An 18808-nucleotide genomic window follows, 5' to 3' on the forward strand; every position below is an offset into this window, starting at 1 on the left:
ATAAATAAACCTTATAGGCCTACATTATATAATAGTAGGCATACACTACATTTTAAAATGTTTTTAAATCTCGAATATAAAGTACAATGTGTCAGAAATGTGCACTAATATGCTTATAATGACATGACAACCTAATAATGGCAATCTCTCCCTGATGAAGAATTAATTTTTCTTTCAAAGAAAACAAACTAAACTGTTGTTTTCCCCAAATATTATCAGCCAAAATATACTATGTTACTTGTTGTTGAAATGACGTAGGCTACTACGTGTGTGCTGCATTTACAAAGTGTTTAATCAGATGTGCGATATGCCACATGTGTAGTAAATTGCTCTTTCAAAGCAAAGGCATTTGGTCTCCTTGCAATCCTACTTACTTTAATTACGGTGTCCTCAATCTTATTCAATGTTAATAAATTCCTATTATGATCCCACTTGCACATTATACAGGAACATCAGAGACAGGGGAGGCACAGACACATAACAGAAACTTCAAGAACAAGCCTTGTCCAAATGTTTTTTTTTCTCCAGATGGTGTTCAGCACATCCAGAGAACAAGCCCAGAACCAAACTGTAAACGTGACGGATTGCATGGATTACATTACCGTAATTATCCTAAAAGATGGAATTGTACTCATAGATTGTACTACATGCACAAATTCGTTTGAATGTCCTCTTACCATTCTTTTGTTTTCTGAATTCAATATATTCACAATGTTTTTACTATGGTTTTTGTCAGTCCATAAATACTTTTGGAGCCTGAATGATGATTAGCCTACCTTAAATACAAGTTTAAATAGTTCCCTATCAGAGGGAAATATGTTTAACCTTTTTCTCCACAATTTATGTGACAGCTTTATTTACTAGCTATTTTGCAGGTTCAGATTGTACATGCAAAACAAATCAAATAATGTGCATTTTAATAGAATGAACTGCCCAATAGCATATTAAGTAGTTCAAATTAGCCCCACCACAACCAGGTAAAACATTAAAAATAATCCAATAATATGATAACCTATGTGATATAGCCTTACACTCTGAAAGGGGTAAATCTGTGTAATGAGTACTTTTACTTTTGATACAACTTCCAATAGCTTAATGCTGTAGGCCTACTGTTGCTTAAGTAACATTTAATGCAGGACTTGTAATGGATTTTTACACTGTGGCATTTTTAAAGGTTGCGAGTAGCCTACTTCTTTCACCACTGGCTTGTAAAACCTTAATGGGCCTTGGTATCCTGTTATTGTGAATTCTTAATTACAGCATAGCACAAACCTAATGGAACTTTAACCCCCTATACTGTGTAAAAAAGCTCAGAAATCAGATTTTACGAGGCGTTCGTAAGGGCAACACAATAACACTCGAAGAAGAATGTCCCTGCGCGTCTAATTGCAGTATTAAGGTCAACCCCTCCAGGAGGTTCTGTACGTGGCAGCGGCTCTCTGTAGCTACCCCTCTCTGTACTACTCATAACCCCGGGGTGCCAAGTGAAATTGCGTCCACATACCAAAGACGTGTGACGTTACTCTTTAAGACATTAGAGAATAAAGGTAAGATAACGTTAAATATTGTATATTAGCCCTTCTTTACATCATCGGAAGGGGGCTGATCGTTTAACTCGCGTGCCTAGCGAACATGCTGGGATGGTTGTCAATAACTGGGTCCAACAGGTTTTTTCGTGATACCAGACACTTCAGACCTTGTGGTACCGACAAGGTAAAGTAACAACGGCTCATTCGTTTCGTTAGGTATGTGTTTATTTCCGACATGTTTGTTACATTGTAAGACTCCGCGAAGCAGTCGTGTTACAATGTTACGAAAGGAAAGGGGAGAACGTTTTGAAACTTTGCGAGAACTTTGTGGCGGTGCATCTCGTTGTTTATTACGCACACTTTAAAGCAGACGGTGACACACCGTTGGCGCAGTAAACATAAATGTCTGCACGTGTAGCATACTTCACAGGCTGCAAGGACATCCACAGACCCGAAAGAGCTCAAATGTTGGGAATTTCTAGAAACAACTGGCTGACGTCACAGGGACGGCTAGCATCCAGTTGAAGATGAGCAGACCCTGGCTCTGAAGGCGAGATGCAGCTGGAAAAGTCATTTTCGACAACTAGAACCCAACTACAATTCATAAAAAGCCAGGTGTAGTCTGTATTGTTTTCCCTAAAGAGTCGGTTCACTCATAACAAAAATAAAAAAGTATTGGAACTACTTTCTACAAAATAAAAAGGGTGTCAACAGTGAGAACTGTGGATTATCCATAGTTAATGGGGGTCTTTGGAAAGAGATGTTGCTGGTGATATTGAGTACACTAAGGTAACTATGTGGATTAAAAAAAATGCTCCAAAAGGAAAGACATTGGCTACAAATGTCTGGCACAAAGTATCACTGTTCGCAGTCCCAGGATAAAGGGTTATATGCATGCCAGGTTGATGATGCCCTGTAGTGCTTTATTTATAGCCTAGTACAATGGCAATACTTGGATGTTGCAGCCATTAGATTTGGTATAAATGGAAGGCAACAAATGGAAGGAGGCCATTAATCTGTCAGCAGTAATTGGAGTGAAAGGCAGGTGACATGTAAATTTATGATGATGTCTTGCTAGATACAGCTGAAACAAGAGAACTGTTTTATTAAGTTATGTGAGTCTCTATCTGATGGTCTCCTCTATTCTAGTATGTCTATTTTCTTTTACTTAAGTAAGCAGCAGCCAGTGTCCAAGTCTGGTTGTGTTTTTTTACCATAAATATTTAAGCGATGCTTATCTTATTGCCTGGGTGATTTATATTGATTACAACATTGGTGTCTTTGTTTATTAAACATTATTTATATGATATGAGCGTTCAGTGTTTTCATACCAGAAAAAGCTTTTAGAAGTGAACAGTGTTTTAGTGTACTCTTGAACATAAAAAACTGTGTGTTGCTTATGTAAACTGACATATTCCCTAATATGTGAGTCTGTAAACAACACAGCATCAGGAAATAGATTACTGGTGCTACACCGTCTAGCTGCCACGTTGGGGTGTTTAGTCACGTTCTGGGGCACGGAAGAACATTAAGAAATGGTTGTCCCTTAAAGTAAAATAGATCTAGCCTGTTTTTAGTTGCAATATGGATGCAGACGTTTTTTTTAAGCTCTCATTGCATCTGAAACAAATTTGCTTTAAAGTAAACCACATATGGTTAGCAGCAGTCTTGCTTCAGACTTGCATGAGGAACACTTTTTAACCCTTTGCTTTATTCAGAAATGTTCTACATTCCCTGATATTGCATTGCATTACATTCATTTGGCTGATGCTTTTGTCCAAAGCGAAACTAGATGTGTAGCTCACAGGTCAGCTAAACTATGTTGGGAATGCTCACTTCCATTGTCTCTGAGACTAAAATGCCAATGTAAGCAGCCTTTCTTTTGTTTGGCTGGCTGTGTAAAGTTGCGAAATTGCTACAAAACTAGAAATGATGTTCATTATTCATCCTTTGTGATGTTTAGTGGAAGTGAAAGTCGAAGTTGTGCACTTAGTTTGACTCTGCCTAAACAGAGAGTGGACTGTGCTTAGAATGCATCTGGTGGTTAATACTGATACTCAGCAGAGACCGACCATCCAGGACAGCTGTTGTCTTAGCAAATAAGATCTTGAATGTCACATTATCTGTAACAGATTTATGTTAATCTAAGTTAAGTATAGTCTAATTGAAGAGGAGCTGTTCTTGTTCTACCCACTGTAAATTGAAATGCCCGGAGCAACACCAATGACAAGCAAGTTAAATCTCCCTGAGTCTGACAGGCAAGGATTGTTTGAGCATGTTCACAGGCTGTGGATACTGTGTGTGCACCTATGGGGCATATTATATAATATGCATGTTTCAGTAGTCTGCACGTGTGTTAGCATGCCCATCTTTTGTCTATGCCTGTGAGTGGGGGGTACATGCCAGTCCTATTTACTGATTAACAACAGTCAGAAAAACGTGTTAAGCATCTACCATTTGTTGTTTATCTCAATACACCATTTACAGTCTACACAGTGGAGAGAGTTGGCAAGCATCTTGTCTAGCTTATCAGTTTTCCGGCATACAACTCCCATTCTTTAGTCACACAGATGACTGCTTTCTTACTCCTGGCTAGTTTTATCAAAATACTGGAATTTGGTCTTCACTGCCAAAATGTAATGTAGTGTAAACTGCTATGATGATACCTCTGCAAGCAAATATATTCTGTAGATATGACTTTGAAAGCCAAGTAATGTTTGTAGAACACATTTCCTACAATTATTCAAGGCTTTAAAAAGTCTTAAATAGGTATTTTGCAACAGTATTGAACAATTTTCCTCAGTTGTCATGACAACACGCTCTTACTCACATCAGCCCCAGTACTTTCTGCTTTTTGGCTTTACTCTTGTTTGCATTTGCTAGGAAATTATATTTTTTATACTCTCCAGGAAATAAGGATGATTCCTCTTGATCTATGCTTTAATGTGCTTCCCCTCAAAACGGAATAAGAGTATTTTAATAACTTCCTCAGTTGGCACTTGTGTGACCCAAGACAGCTGCTGCTCGTTCCAGCCAGGTTTTTTCTCCGTGGATTTGATGTCAAGTAAGGAACGAAGCAGGAAAGAAGAACAGAACAACTACAGATGTTGGGAATGTTACTGTCTTAGGAAATGTTTCCTCCTAAGTAACCCCTGCCCCATTGCAGACCTTGAATCCTCCTGCCTGCTTTGCCAGAGAGAGTGTAACTGTGGTTTCTTATCTCTCATCTGGAGCCACACTTCCATGTAAAACAGCAAAAGTTTGATTTCCAGTGTTTCATTACGCACCAAGATTGGAGATTGGATGAGCAAGAACACTGTTTTTCATCCAGCAGTTTGTGTTATCTTAAATTTTGATACTTTTTGCTGACCTCCATTGTTTTATTTTTATTTTTAGGAAAGGGTAGATGGATTATTGTAGCCTGACATCTTTATACAATACATAGAACACAGGTCTGCAGCAGAGCAAGACATGGTGCACTGTGGGTCTATATTCAAAATACAGCTCCTGGTCCTGTCCTCTCATGACCTGTCGTATCACATCCTGTCCTGCCCTCAGTGCTATTCCCTACATTTGCCAGAAATGCCAGACGAGGGTCAGGAGGAGCCGGGAACGTAGGGTAATGAATCTAACAGGCCTCTTTCCAGGAATGTGACATGGGTGTTACAGCCTGCAACAACAGGCAAGCCTGTGTTTGGGCTGAGCAATGGCACAGGCTGTAGATTACAAGGAGAGAGATTTGGTCCTTTCATTTGTAGTTTAGGTCTGTAGTAATAAGCATCACTTGCATAGAGGTGAAGGCTGAAAATAGTGTTTTTGCAGCCCAAATAATTGGGGCAGAAGTGGTGGAAGAAGTATTCTGATCTTTTACTTAACCTTCTAACACTGTTCCGGTCAAAAATGACCGATTTACACATTCCCTGTACCATAAATATGGCATTTTTCATCAGATTGCCTCAATACCTTATGATATCCTTCACAAAAGGCATTTGAACACATACAATTCATTGTGACTACTTTCTTTGAATTTTGAGTGATTTATTCAACTTGGTCACACTGTTTTTGTTTACGGTCAAAAATGACCACCATAGGAAATGAATGGGAAAGAGTATAATTTTCAACCAGGAGATGAAAGACATCTCCATACACACACTCCTACAACTTTCCTGTGCTTGTGTGCCCATTCTACACATGAATCCTACTTTCCACAAGAGAGCTTAAAGTAAATTATGGGAGCCCAGTGTTTTCTTGAACTAATGTACTTCTCCCCCAACATGAACCACACCTGCCAAACAAATCAATCTTGTCTAAATTATAGGAACCCATCTCTTTTACATACTCCTTCTACTACTCCTCTTCACATGTCCTTCCCTCACATGGAACACACCTTTCCTAAAGCAGTTTAGTGTAAATCATGGGAACCCACTTCTTTCCCGTGCTTGTGTGCCCCTCCCCCCATGAGAAGAACATTCCAAATCAAACAACGTATCAATAGCTACTTCTTTCTCGTGCTATGTGCCCCTCCCTTCACGAGAACAACATCATATCTACTGACAGACACTATATAAGCAGTTTTCATGTTGCTTTGCCCTCATTTTACTCTGCAAACAACATGAAGAGGCGAATGACAGCGTTAGAGGCTCGGGACTATATTCTGGAGACACAAACATGATGTAGATGTTAATGTTCTAATAGGGTTCTTTTTACAATAAATGTTCTATTGAAAATACTTTTTGTCATTTTTATTGGTATTTATGTTAAAATAAGAGCAGTTAAAACTGTTTGGTCAAATTTCACCACGAACAGTAAATTAAGGGGGGTTTAAACAGTGTTTAAAGGTTAAAGTAAGTAAGTTAAAGTTACTTAAAGTAAAAGTACTAATACCACACTGTAAAAATACTCTGTACTCTGCATTGGAAATGTGACTTAAGTAAAAGTATGCAAGTATCAACAGGAAAATGTACTGAAAGTATTAAAAGTAAAAGTACTCAATGCAGAAAAAAGTTTAACCGGCTGATCATTTCAGCTGGACTTGTAGGCCGTTATATTGTTGGGTAGTGTAGAAAAAAGTGTGACCGTTGACCAGTTCTGGTCTGGCCAAAAGGCCAGATACTATCTGACTCCAATTCTAAGGTCACTACACAATGTAAGTGTTCGTTTAAATGGTAGACCAGAATCAAATCAAGACACAGGATTCGCTTTAGAAAACTTTAGTGAATGATATTGCAGAATACAAACTTGTGCACAAGGATCAAAATACCTTCAAGACAAGTCTATTCCTCTCTCCTAGCAAACAGACATAGCCCCGTCTAGCATCTGATGCTGCTAACTAAAAACCTCATACTCTTATACATCTTAGGTTCTGCCTTCTTCTTGGTGGTGTCTTCGCTTATCAGCTGGATGTAGTTGGTCCGGCTTTCTCATGGGAATTGTTAAAGGATGACGTGCAAGAAGACAGTTCTGTTATTGTTAACTAGACAGGTATCTCAAATTGTATACTCTGTTTCATCAATGTTTTACAGTGTGTATTCTGCCTGAGATATGTACATGTTCTAATCTTCTGCAGAGCAGAAAAGGGGGCATAACAAGGTCATTTCATGCCTGAGTCTTACTTCTTGCTTATTGCGAAACACATCTTAGACATAGCTCCATTGTTGTCTCTGCTCCCCTGATCAGAGGAGGCCTTTCTCAGTTTCTAATCATTTCCCTGGGTAGTGCCAATATCCCGCACTCCCTTTATAATATCTTATCACTTTAAAGGACCAGCTGGCCTCTCATAACCCAGAGAAGCAGAAACGACAAGGTCAGCTCACTCTAAAGCCTCTCACTTTATTCTCACGAAAATATATCCTACAGTAGTTTAATTTATAATAAACAATAAAACAGCATGTTTTTTTGTGCAAAAACCTTAATGTGTAAAGTAACTGGTAACTAAAGCTGTCCGATTATTGTAGTGGAGTTAAAAGTACAATATTTCTCTCTGAAATGTAGCGGAGTAGAAGTAGAAAGTGACATGAAAAGAAAATACTGAAGTACCTCAAATTTGTAGCTAAGTACAGTACTTGAGTAAATGTACTTAGTTACATTCCACCACTGCACCCAAGCCAACTGACCACAAGGACCATGCATAACCAATATGTGTTTAGTCTTTTAAATAATCATGTTCCATTTTGTAGCTGTATTGTCTTACATCATTATACTGTGCTTTTCTTAAATTCTGTGTAATATGCAAAGATTTTGAGAAGCAGGCATAGTTTTGTACATACAAGGATTATCCCAGACATTATCAGTCAAAGAAAAGCTTAAATCCATTCAATATGTTTAAAGAAGCTTTATTTTATTTTAAATGTAGCATTCTTTATTTCCACATTTGAGGAGTATGTAAGCCTGTCTGTCCTATCGTTCCCCACCTGCTTGCAACTCCCAACAAGTTAGGACAGCTCTGCAGCTCTTTTACATAACACAGACAGGCTTATCTATGTCGATAAAAGTAATATACTTTGGTCCAGTCCTCTCTGAAATGTTTGTTATACAGACGCTGACCTATACACTTACACCCAGTGTGGTACATTTCAGCCAAATAACTGTAATTATAAATGCTAAAACTGGGTAAAAGCGTAAAAGTCCTTTTTATTTTTACCAAAATCGTTTTCATCAGCAAGTTGATCAAAATGTTGGTGAAGTTATCAGCCTTTTTCTATTCCTTCTTAAGATTTATCAGGCAGTTATTACAAACATAACTTAAGCTAAGGACTCTCTTATCAGTTCATTTTGAGGCATGCAGGGTTGAAACATTTGTGAAAGCGAAATTAGAATTCAGTGACTTGTATTATGTTTTAAAGCCGTTTTACAGCCCTTCACCAATAACACCTACTGTTGGTCAGTACCATATGGCATGACTGTCTTGATGTCTGCCTCATTAAGAGGATCCATTTGTCTCAAGTAAGCCAAATTCTACCTTCCATAATGTTTGTTTTACAAAGAACTTTACAAAGGATCCATCGAACACTGATTGTGCCATTATCAGTGTTTTCTTGGACATTTTGTCCTGAAAATATGTTGTAGGTGTTGATGGCTTACTCCCTCATGGACATTATACTGGTGCCTTTGGGTGCTTTCACACCTGAGCTGTTTGGTTCCTATTAACTGAACCCTGGAGCAATTTGTTTGTTTGGGGTGGTGTGAAAGCTCATGCGAACCCTGGTGAGGACCAAACAAACACACTTTGGTCTGGTTAAAAACGGGGGTTTCAGTTCAGTGCACTAGAGTCTGGGTCACTTTAGGTGAGAACACGATCCTACCCAAATATAGGACCCAACCCAAATCACAGTGCATTTAGCCTGCAATTTAAATTAATTTAACCTTTCATTGCATTTTAGTCATCTGTGTAACAACCGATCATAATCTCTCTCTCTCTCTCTCTCTCTCTCTCTCTCTCTCTCTCTCTCTCTCTCTCTCTCTCTCTCTCACATCCAGACCTGCCCTCCTTGACTCACTGTCTTGTCAGCTGCTCATTAGGGCTGCACGATATGAGGAAAATATCTAATATTGCGATTGCGATATGATTCACGATATTGGAGGGAATGATCATTTTTGTATCATTATTCTCATTTTCACTGGAAATTATTAACAATGAAAGAAATTAAAATGCTTACAGTGTGATTTTTGCGAGGATCTGTACCAAACAAAGATTTTTTTCTTTAGTCTGTAGGATACAATGTGTAGGCCAGGACGTCTCTGTAGCACCACAATACTTCATTCAGAATGGTTTGACACATATTTTGCCATTAACAAATATTGCGCCCCCTTGCGATTTGGATATTGCACTAGTCATGTAAGTGAAATGATTTCTTTTTCACCTCGAGGAGATTTCTCTTCAAGTTATCACCACAATAACTATTAAGGTGCCATGCTTCAGAACCTTTGTCTCTCTAAGCCTTTGATTAGATAGTAGTGCAGATGGAAATATGTGTGTGTGTGTGTGTGTGTGTGTGTGTGTGTGTGCTGCTTACATTTGGAAGTATGGATGTATGTGCACGTGCATGTTTTACACAGACAACAGTAAACAGTCATCACTGAGAAGTGATGTGGTAAAGCCGAATTAGACTAAATCCATGAGGAGAAAGTGGAGTAGTGTCACTTTTCACCTAAGATCACAAACAAGCATCTCAGTGCTGGACAGTGAACAGAGACTTTGTGCTAGGCATAGAGCTGTAACAATTCCAAATTTTGCTGTACAATTAACCCTTGTGTTGTCTTCCTGTCAATCTTGAAAAAAAGGGGGGTTTTTTTACGTTTTTTTTTTTTCAACGTTTTAAATTGTTAAATTTTTCTTCGACACATTTTCAGCGCTTATTTCTACGTCCCATATTTTCTGATATAAAACAAAAATTGAAGTCAACACAAGGGTTAATTGTGTCAGAAATAATTGCGATCAACAATATAATCGTCCCTTTCAGTCAAATTTAAAAATATTTATCTATGTATTACTTTTGCAAACAAATTTTGAATGAATTTCAGGATACATCTTTTGGTTATATCACTGTTATGTGACCCACATAATGTATCACAAATACACAGCCTATGAAGTAAACCACGCCTCTTTTATTATCATTAAAAAACATTGTATTTTTTTTCTTAAATGAACATAAAACTGACAATTATCATCAACAATCATACCCCTTAGGACCTTAGCTAATGTTAGAAATTAATTGTGGTTAAACAAAGAAACAACGATTATGTAAAAAAAATTGCGATTGGACAATGTCTATGTGCTATGTAATAATTGTTACAGGCCTAGCTAGGTGATATATCATTGTTTAGTTCTACTTGTCAATTCAGCTCTGTTGTTGGCTCTACAGCAGCTGAAAGTCCACACAGTTCATGTTGCTTGCTTTGGCCCAAGATATCACTACTATATATTTTCAAATAATACTGAAGGAAATGTGGCAACTTCTGTCAAGAAAACCATAATACACCTTGAAACAATAGGCTTCACACAGCTGTTTGTACTGGAATTGTCTGGTTTAAAAAAAAACAATCTAACCTAATTTTTAGTGTTTGCTTGGTATTTTACACCACCTGCCCAGCACCAAACAGCAGACAGACACAGTTAATGACTACCTGGTTAACATAGTGGAGCACTTTAGTAGCTGAAGAGACAAATATTTTCCCCAGGAGTTTGTAGAGACCAAAAACAGAGCTAAAAGAAGAGTGAATATTGGACTTAGATTTGTCAGGTGGCCAGAAACACGACTCCAGTTGAACGATAATGTTGCCCCGTAAATACTGGATGTGTAAATAGGTAACTAACAGATTCACTATATCAACTTAAAAAGTGACAATATGTCAATGTTGTGTTCACACTTGTTTCCACTGCCCCATCATGTGGCCCCAAAAAAATATTTATTGGCAATGTATTCATTGTAGCTCTATTAAAATAAATCTTAAAATTCCTGTTAAGCATGTGAAGGACATACCATGTTGTACTTGATTTGATGTTACCATTTTGAAAGTGAGTTACTTGTGAGTTTCTGCAGTGCAAGCTTTGGTTTATAATTCTATTACAAAGGACGTTGTCTGAGCTTTATTTAGTCATGGCCCTAGTCATCAACATTTTTCATTAGCCATCTGGTGGCCAATGGCCGTGTTGAACAGAGTAAAACAAAGAAAAGGAAAATTGACTTTAACGTACACAAGACCTTACCTGGACTTTATATAATAATATTTAGTTCCTATGGCTGTGTGTGCTTATTTTGTAGAAACAATGTTAGAAACACTATTCTTTTTCCACATTTTCCTTCCTTATTCTCTCCTAATGAGAACTGGGCATAGAGGCTATTATGACATGATGCCTCCCAGCAGGATTAGTGACTCATTTATAGGAAACATAATGGAAACTTTGAATATTGTTAGACCATCATCTAATTAAGTACGGAAACACACCATCACTGCATAAACTGTTGACTAAGGGTAATGCAAACTGCAAGGATATTTATATTTGTGGTTCAAGAATAAGAAGGTCATTTTGTAATCAAAATACAGTTTGTCAGTTTTTCATGGCCAATATGAAAACAAAGCGGAGAGGAGGGGAACAGCTGGATTTTCCACAGCTTGTGTTAAATGGTGATGGAGAATAGTAGGACAACATGCAAAACTGTATCCATAGATTTATACAGACAGCAAAGGGTAAAAAAAAAAAATGTTTTGCAGGCATTGCATGAAAATAGGCTTAGATTTTGTAAATCTAATGTGACATGATGTGATTCTGTTTGTCCTTGCAGGTTATTGAAAGAGACAGAATGAGGAAGATCCTGTCTTTCATCCTCTGGGCTCTGCTCTGCTGCTGCTGCTGCTGGACAACACAGGCAGAGATCTTCACTTCCATAAGTAGGTTTAAAGAGCTAGGTGAACTTTTTTTCCATCAACGCGAAACTTGAGATCCCTTAGGGGTCGCTGTAATCAAGGTAGACACATTTTGGCCTATAACTGAATGAATTTAAATGGGGAATTTGCAATTGCAATTTACCGCAGACCTTGCAGCTCACACGTCGCATTTTATATGTAATACACCTCAGGACAAAGAGCTTAGTGCTATTTTCGGAAAGAATATTATTCCTGATTGAAGGCAGGCCCGTCTACTGATTTGTGACTTGACTGACTGTGCTTTACTCATAATCCAAACATTGCACCTCTGGCCACAATAAAACAGAGCATCTGTCAGCATGGCATTATTGATCTATCCCTCGCACTACTTAAAGGTGCCATGTGAAAGTTTCTTGTAAACAAACAAAAGTTGTATTTTCATTGACCAAAACTAACTGAGTATCCTTGAGGTCTAACACATACCTTGAATGCATTTATTTCCTCTTAAACATTTGCAAATGTTGCAAAATGGTATTTTAAATCCAGCATTGTTTACAGCCATGTTTACTAGCTTGCTTTTTTGGCGCATTGCAGCGTTTCTTGGTGCATTACCATTGGCAGGACTGTGTATCGCGTCACATTCGTCCTTGGCCTGTGCACAGATGAAAAAAATTGCTCCATAATGCTACTAGAGGTCTTAAACTCCACAGGGTACCTTTAACTAGGCTTTCTAATATTCATAATCAGAAAATTAAAGCTATTTTTACTGTTACAATCCGTGGTAATTCCCCTAAATAGGAACATCAGCAGAGTGCCACATATAGAAGGGAGCAGAGTTTGCACTCAGGAATGCTTTTCTTTGCCATTAAAAAAAGGTTTTAGATGGAGGAAGTGGTTAAATCAGGCCAGTTAAATCAGTTTTTTTGAGGCAGCCTGAATAACTTGTAAGAGAAATAATTGTGGTCCACCTATTACTTAAATAGAAATTGAAAAAAAAAAAAAAAAAAGGTTTTCTGCACAGTGTCACAGTCAGCATGATTTATGCAGATGAAATTAAGATCTCCTGACCCCACTTTAAAAGAAACAACTACAAATTCTCTGCAAAAAATCCCCCATAAACTTTTTCCTTTGTGCAATTTACCCTTCTTCATCTAATATGTGAGAAGAAGATCACAGTATGCATCATAGCACTCCGGAGGAGTTAAACAGTCACTTAAATCACTTTGATTTACTGCACTTGGCTGGTCAGTTGTGCTGGTTGCATGCAGAAACAATGAAAGTGTTTGATTACCGGTATTCATCTTCCCTGGTAACCAATGTGATTTTATCATGGCTGAATGTTTCCATGGAATCTTTTAAGATGCACGCTACACCCCAACTATCCTCTAAAAGACTCATGGATGAACGCCACGCTGTAGTTTGCTGAGTAATTCTACACAATCAAAGCCCCACAGTTTGTGGCTGAGGACTCTTTTTACCTCAGTGTGAGTCTGAGCAGTGTTACAAGAAATACATTTTATCGGTCCACCAGAAAATCACAACCGACCTAAAGGTTCTCAGTGGGATTGTTAGTAGAAGCAACTCTCTCACATTACAGGAAGTTTTTTGATGAATGTTATGAAATGTTAAATGTTATTAAATGTTGCTTGATGGAGTTTTTAAATTAGAAAAAGAGAACATTCATCTAGGAAATACAAAATAAATACAATTAAATAAATCATTTTTTGACACTTTGACTTAGGAAATGAATAGGCGACACATCTTTTAAGGAAGAAAGGTGATGCTGATTTTATCTTTAGAGACACCTCTCACTCATATTCAGCATCCGTCTCTCTCTGCAGGCCAAATGACGGACCTGATCTACACAGAAAAAGAGTTGGTCCAGTCTCTGAGGGAATACATTCAAGCAGAAGAGTCCAAGCTTGCTGCTGTCAAAAGGTACATTCGAACCTTGTGACTTAATAACAATCCAACTGTGTAATAAGTACATGGGTACAATTTTGAGATAGTTGTACTTTTTTTTTAAATTGTATAATCATTGTATGCTCTTTTATGCTTCTACATCACTACTACATTTCAGAGGGAAATATTGTACTTTTTACTCTACTACAGTTATCTTACGATACAATAACTAGTTACTTTTCATACTACGATTTCATGTAAAAAATATATGATAAACACAATACATTGTCAAAGATTTAACCAGTGGTTTCCAAACTTTTTCGTTTGTGACCCCTTACAAACAATGAGTTGTTAGCAGTTCTGCCAAAGAAACCTTTCCCTAGTAGACTTCTCAGATTTTTTAATTTAAAGCTATAGTGCACAACTATTTTATATTAATAAATGTCCGTTCCATTCAAGCCATTGTCAAATGAGTTGGTACAAAGCTAATTAAGCCTACCAGCTCTACAAAACTCTCTCTGTATTTCTCAGTATGGCTAGGTTTGCAAAATAGTGCCGTCCTTTGAGTTTCGTGAGCAGAAGCTGCGTTTTATGTCACCGCTGAAAAAGGACAACAGCAGCATTCAGCTTTGGAGCCAAAGAGGACATACAAATGATAAGATAATTACCTCTTCTGAAGAGTCCATCATGTTAATTAATTAATCCTCCGTGTTAGCAACTGCGTCGAGGAGGGGTGGGGGGTGCGATCACCGAAGGCTTGCGTCATGTGGACGCTCCGACAGTGTTGTTGTCATTACTGAGAATTCCCATTGGCGGCGACAGAAACTATACGCACTATAGCTTGAAGTAACTGTTTGAAGCCCAAAGGGGTAAAATTATCCATTATATCACAAAAAAAGCAAAGATTAGAGGAAAGTCAGAAAAAGTCAAATACAGCTAATAAGCTTCTTCTTTCTTAATCCATACACTTATCTCCCGACCCCTCAGATTTATCTTGTGACCTTCTGGAGGGGCCCAACCCCACGATTGGGAACCACTGGACTAAACTATCCTACTGTGTGTAAATGTCAATTTAGACTTTTAACTTGTAATGGAGTATTTTTATAATCCTGGATTGGTACTGAGTACTTCTTCCACCACTGACCATAATAATGACTTGTTAGTGTCTCTGTGGCGTTGACAGGCTGCTCCTCACTGCTGTTCATTTTAGGCTTCATTTGTGTTATGTCTTTAAACAGAGATACCATGGTAATGATCATGAATAATATCCCTCTTTGTGGATTAATGTGTCAAAATCATACTAATAGTACTGACACATATTATAAATATTAATAATATCTGTTTGAGCAACGGTCAACAGCACTCAAAAAGTAAAGAAAACATTTATATCTGTTCTATCAACAAAGAGATGTGTTAATATTAACAGCCTTTAAAGCAGCCATATTATGCTCATTTTCAGGTTCATAATTGTATTTTAAGGTTGTACCAGAATAGGTTTACATGGTTTAATTTTCAAAAAACACCATATTTTTGTTGTACTGCACCGCTCTCTCTCACTGCTGCATATCCTCTTTTCAGCTGGTCTCTGTTTTAGCTACAGAGTGAGACCTCTTTTCTTCTTCTTCTTCTGTACTATCTTTGATTGCACTCGCACATGTGCAGTAGCTCAGATGTAGATCATGTCAGCTAGCTAGCTCCATAGACAGTAAAAGAAAGGCTGTTTCTACAACTTCGGTCAGTTACAAGGCAGGATTAGCTTCTAAATGAGGGCGCACATGGAAGTAGTTCTTTTGTAGATTATGGTGAACTTGTGTGTGTTGTAGCAGTGCTTTGCTATTGAGAATGAGGTAGCATGCTAGCGTTAGCATGCTAACGCTACGAGCTAATGGTTGCGGTTAGCCTGCTCGTTTCGGCTTGTGACATCACAAGCCGTGCCGATTTTGAACAGCTCACCCAGAGACTGAAGGCAGGACACATTCAGAAACTGTATCTCACTCAAAACAGCATGGATGGATTTATTTCAAAGTTTGTATGTGTGTGGAAGCACCAGAGACACAACATAACACCCCAAATCCCAGAAAAAGTGATTTTTTCATAATATGGGAACTTTAACCATTTAGTGGTTAGAACTGTGGAGGCTGTGCTCAGTGTTTCCTAGCTCATATTACCCTACCGTGTTCATAATGTTTTTGTTTAATTTGTACAGTACATGGAAAACATAGTGTAACACAACTTTAGTCTTTTTTGTCAACACATTTTCACCAGAGTTTTCCATGTGACTGAAAAAGAGCAACAGAACAGAAAAGAACATTGGCACTCGCTTTTGCAGGTTAAGTCAATATGAGGTAATGTGTAGAATGAGTACAATGTATTTTAAAATGTAGCTGTATTGGAGCTTTTAGAGTAGTAACAACACTTTGTCTGTCTGTCTGTCTGTCTGTCTCTTAGCTGGGCCAACAAACTTGATGCTCTGACCAAAGTGTCCACCTCTGACCCAGAGGGCTACCTGGCCCACCCAGTAAACGCCTACAAACTGATGAAGAGACTCAACACAGAGTGGGCTGAACTGGAGACTCTGGTGCTTCAGAATCCCTCTGATGGTAAGGCAAAGGAAAATGGAAGAAAGGAAGGGAGGAGGAGTTGAGCTGGGAAAGTGTGGTGTGACTGTGGAGCATTGATGTTCTCTGTGTGATTGGTTATAGAACAATTCCATCTGGAGTCTGTTTTTTGGCCACATACAACTATGGGCCTGTTGCCTGACCAAGAGTATACAGACATTCACTGCGATAACAAGCTGTTGTGCTGTGTGTGACAGCTCAGACCAAAGCGTACCAAGAAAGTTATATTATTTTCATCCAGACAAGTTCCTGTTTGTCCTTTCTCTCTGCAATAACTAGTGATATATCTGGAAATAATTGTAGATTTTGCTTTAGTAAAAACTATTTTTAACAGATCAGATATGTCTTTTATGCTGCCTTGGCCAAATCTGCATTTGTTCATTCCTGCTTTTTACATTGACATTGTAGGCATTGCATTCATACATGTATCTCTACCTGAAGGGCAGCATTTACCACTTTTCTATGGGGCTTCTCTCAGCACATGCAGAGAGCAAGCAGCAAATATAAAATCAAGAGCGGATGTGAGCAGAGTGATTACACCTTGGACTGCAGTGTGGAAATTTCTGCTTAACTGCTCTGGTCAACTACTCTGCTCCCCCAATGAACAGAGAGAGAACAGAGACATGTTTTGCTATGTACAGCTGTTCCTCATCTCTGCATATTTTGGCCATGTTCTCCCTTTGTGTGGGTGTGTGTCTGGACCTGAAAGTCTGTGCGTGTGTGAGGCAGATAGCATGAGCATGAATTGTGTGTCATACCTGGGAATCTGTATATGTGGCCATTAGTCAGTAAGAGATAGAAGACATACAGTATTTTGATTTAGTTTTTAATGTACTTTTATTCTTTATGCTTTGGCAACACAGATGTGTTCACATGCAATGTCAATAAAGCATGTTAAAAGAAACATTGACACTGAAAAAAAAGAGAGATAAAATTTGGACCTTAGGCAATCATACATGATTTATGATATAGGCTCATACATCTAGATTACAGGTGCCTCTGCTGAATACTACAGAGCTCGTACAAATCATAGAACATTTAATGAAAACGTCACATCAGCCCTCATCAGAGTTTCTTTTATCATTTCTCACAATTTGCTAAGCAGCAGATGGAGATATCAGAAATGTAGAGGAAATAAAGGGAATATGGAGGACCACAAATTATAATATTTCTCCAATACATAGTACTTGTTAATAGTCGCCAATAGCCCCACACAAGACCGTGAAGACACTAAACTAAATTTGGTTGAGTGGTATAGGCAGTATGAGAAGGTTAATATTGGGGCATCTGACTGAAGACAGGGGCTCTGATTGAAAGAAAGTATTTACAGAAAGTCAGGAATGTTTGAACTGACTGTGGATTATAAGCCTAAATACATCAAAGACATTGGCAATAGCCACAGTTACTTTTGTTTTCATTACTAACTTTTGCTGCTAACACATTGAGACAGAAAAAGAGAGAGGAGGAAAAGAAAGATAAAACGCAAAAGCCGTTCAGAAGAAGGTTGTGATTTGCAGTTTTATTGTAAATCAATACTAGTTATATTTCACTTTGATGTAAAAGGAAAATGAACTCAGTTGACAGCTAACAGTTTTAAATAAAATCCGTCAAAGGAGTTTAATGTTGGTGTGCATGTTCGCCCATCATGTGTGTTTCCATTAAGAACAATCACACCTTCCAAGACCCTTTTGGGTGCGTGCATTATATTTAAACGTGGCATCGGGTGCTTAACTCAAGATTTGAGACTCAAGCCTGGCTGTGCATGTAATCACTGTTGTTTTGTATCAGTGGGTGATACAAAGTAGCAAAACTGACTTTTGATGATTTAAAAAGTATGAACATTTGAGTGTTTTGTATTTAGGGCCAGTAGTTTACTATACTGTAAATAGTTTTAGCTTTACGTTGCTGAGGTATTGCAAAGTAGATCATTAACATTATGGGTGTCATCCTTGGATTAATTTGGTCATTAATTGACTTCCATCCTGACCTTCCCAACATAACTATTTCTTACTTTCTTTCCAGGATTCATTTCCAACATGTCCATACACAGACAGTACTTCCCAGATGCAGAGGATGAGACGGGTGCAGCCAAGGCATTGATGCGTCTTCAGGACACGTACCAACTGGATTCCGAGGCCTTCTCCAAAGGAAAGCTGCCAGGTAACCAAGGAGTAAACATGAATATATTAAAGTGCTCATTAGGGATGAGCGAGTACAGCATTATCTGTATCTGTATCTGTATCTGTTAACCATATGAATTATCTGTATCTGTATCTGTACTCGGACTGGGCGGGGCCTAACCCGGAAGTGGGCGGGATTTAACCCGGAAGTGGGTCGGTTTGTCTTGAAATGGGCGGGGCTTTAACCGGTTTGTTATTTTAAGCATGCAATTGA

The 18808-nt window shown here is 38.2% G+C and overlaps 1 protein-coding gene across 7 annotated transcripts in view; it reads left to right on the plus strand.

Annotated features, from left to right (window-relative positions):
- Nucleotides 1-1393: 1393 nt before the first annotated feature.
- The window catches only part of LOC116052757 (prolyl 4-hydroxylase subunit alpha-2), a 33020-nt gene continuing 15605 nt past the window's right edge, over nt 1394-18808 (plus strand). For 2 of the 7 annotated variants that reach the window (XM_031303574.2, XM_031303577.2), the window contains exons 1-5: nt 1406-1713; nt 11813-11918; nt 13736-13832; nt 16245-16396; nt 18437-18574. In XM_031303574.2, coding sequence (XP_031159434.1) covers nt 1633-1713; nt 11813-11918; nt 13736-13832; nt 16245-16396; nt 18437-18574 — 574 coding nt within the window. In that variant the 5' untranslated portion in view covers nt 1406-1632. Of the gene's footprint in view, nt 1714-1930; nt 2145-4521; nt 4594-11809; nt 11919-13735; nt 13833-16244; nt 16397-18436; nt 18575-18808 lie in introns of those variants that run through there. The other 5 variants (XM_031303580.2, XM_031303578.2, XM_031303576.2 and 2 more) reach the window with 5 other exon arrangements.

This window comes from Sander lucioperca, chromosome 13, assembly GCF_008315115.2.
Source record: "Sander lucioperca isolate FBNREF2018 chromosome 13, SLUC_FBN_1.2, whole genome shotgun sequence".
Lineage (NCBI taxonomy): Eukaryota > Metazoa > Chordata > Actinopteri > Perciformes > Percidae > Sander > Sander lucioperca.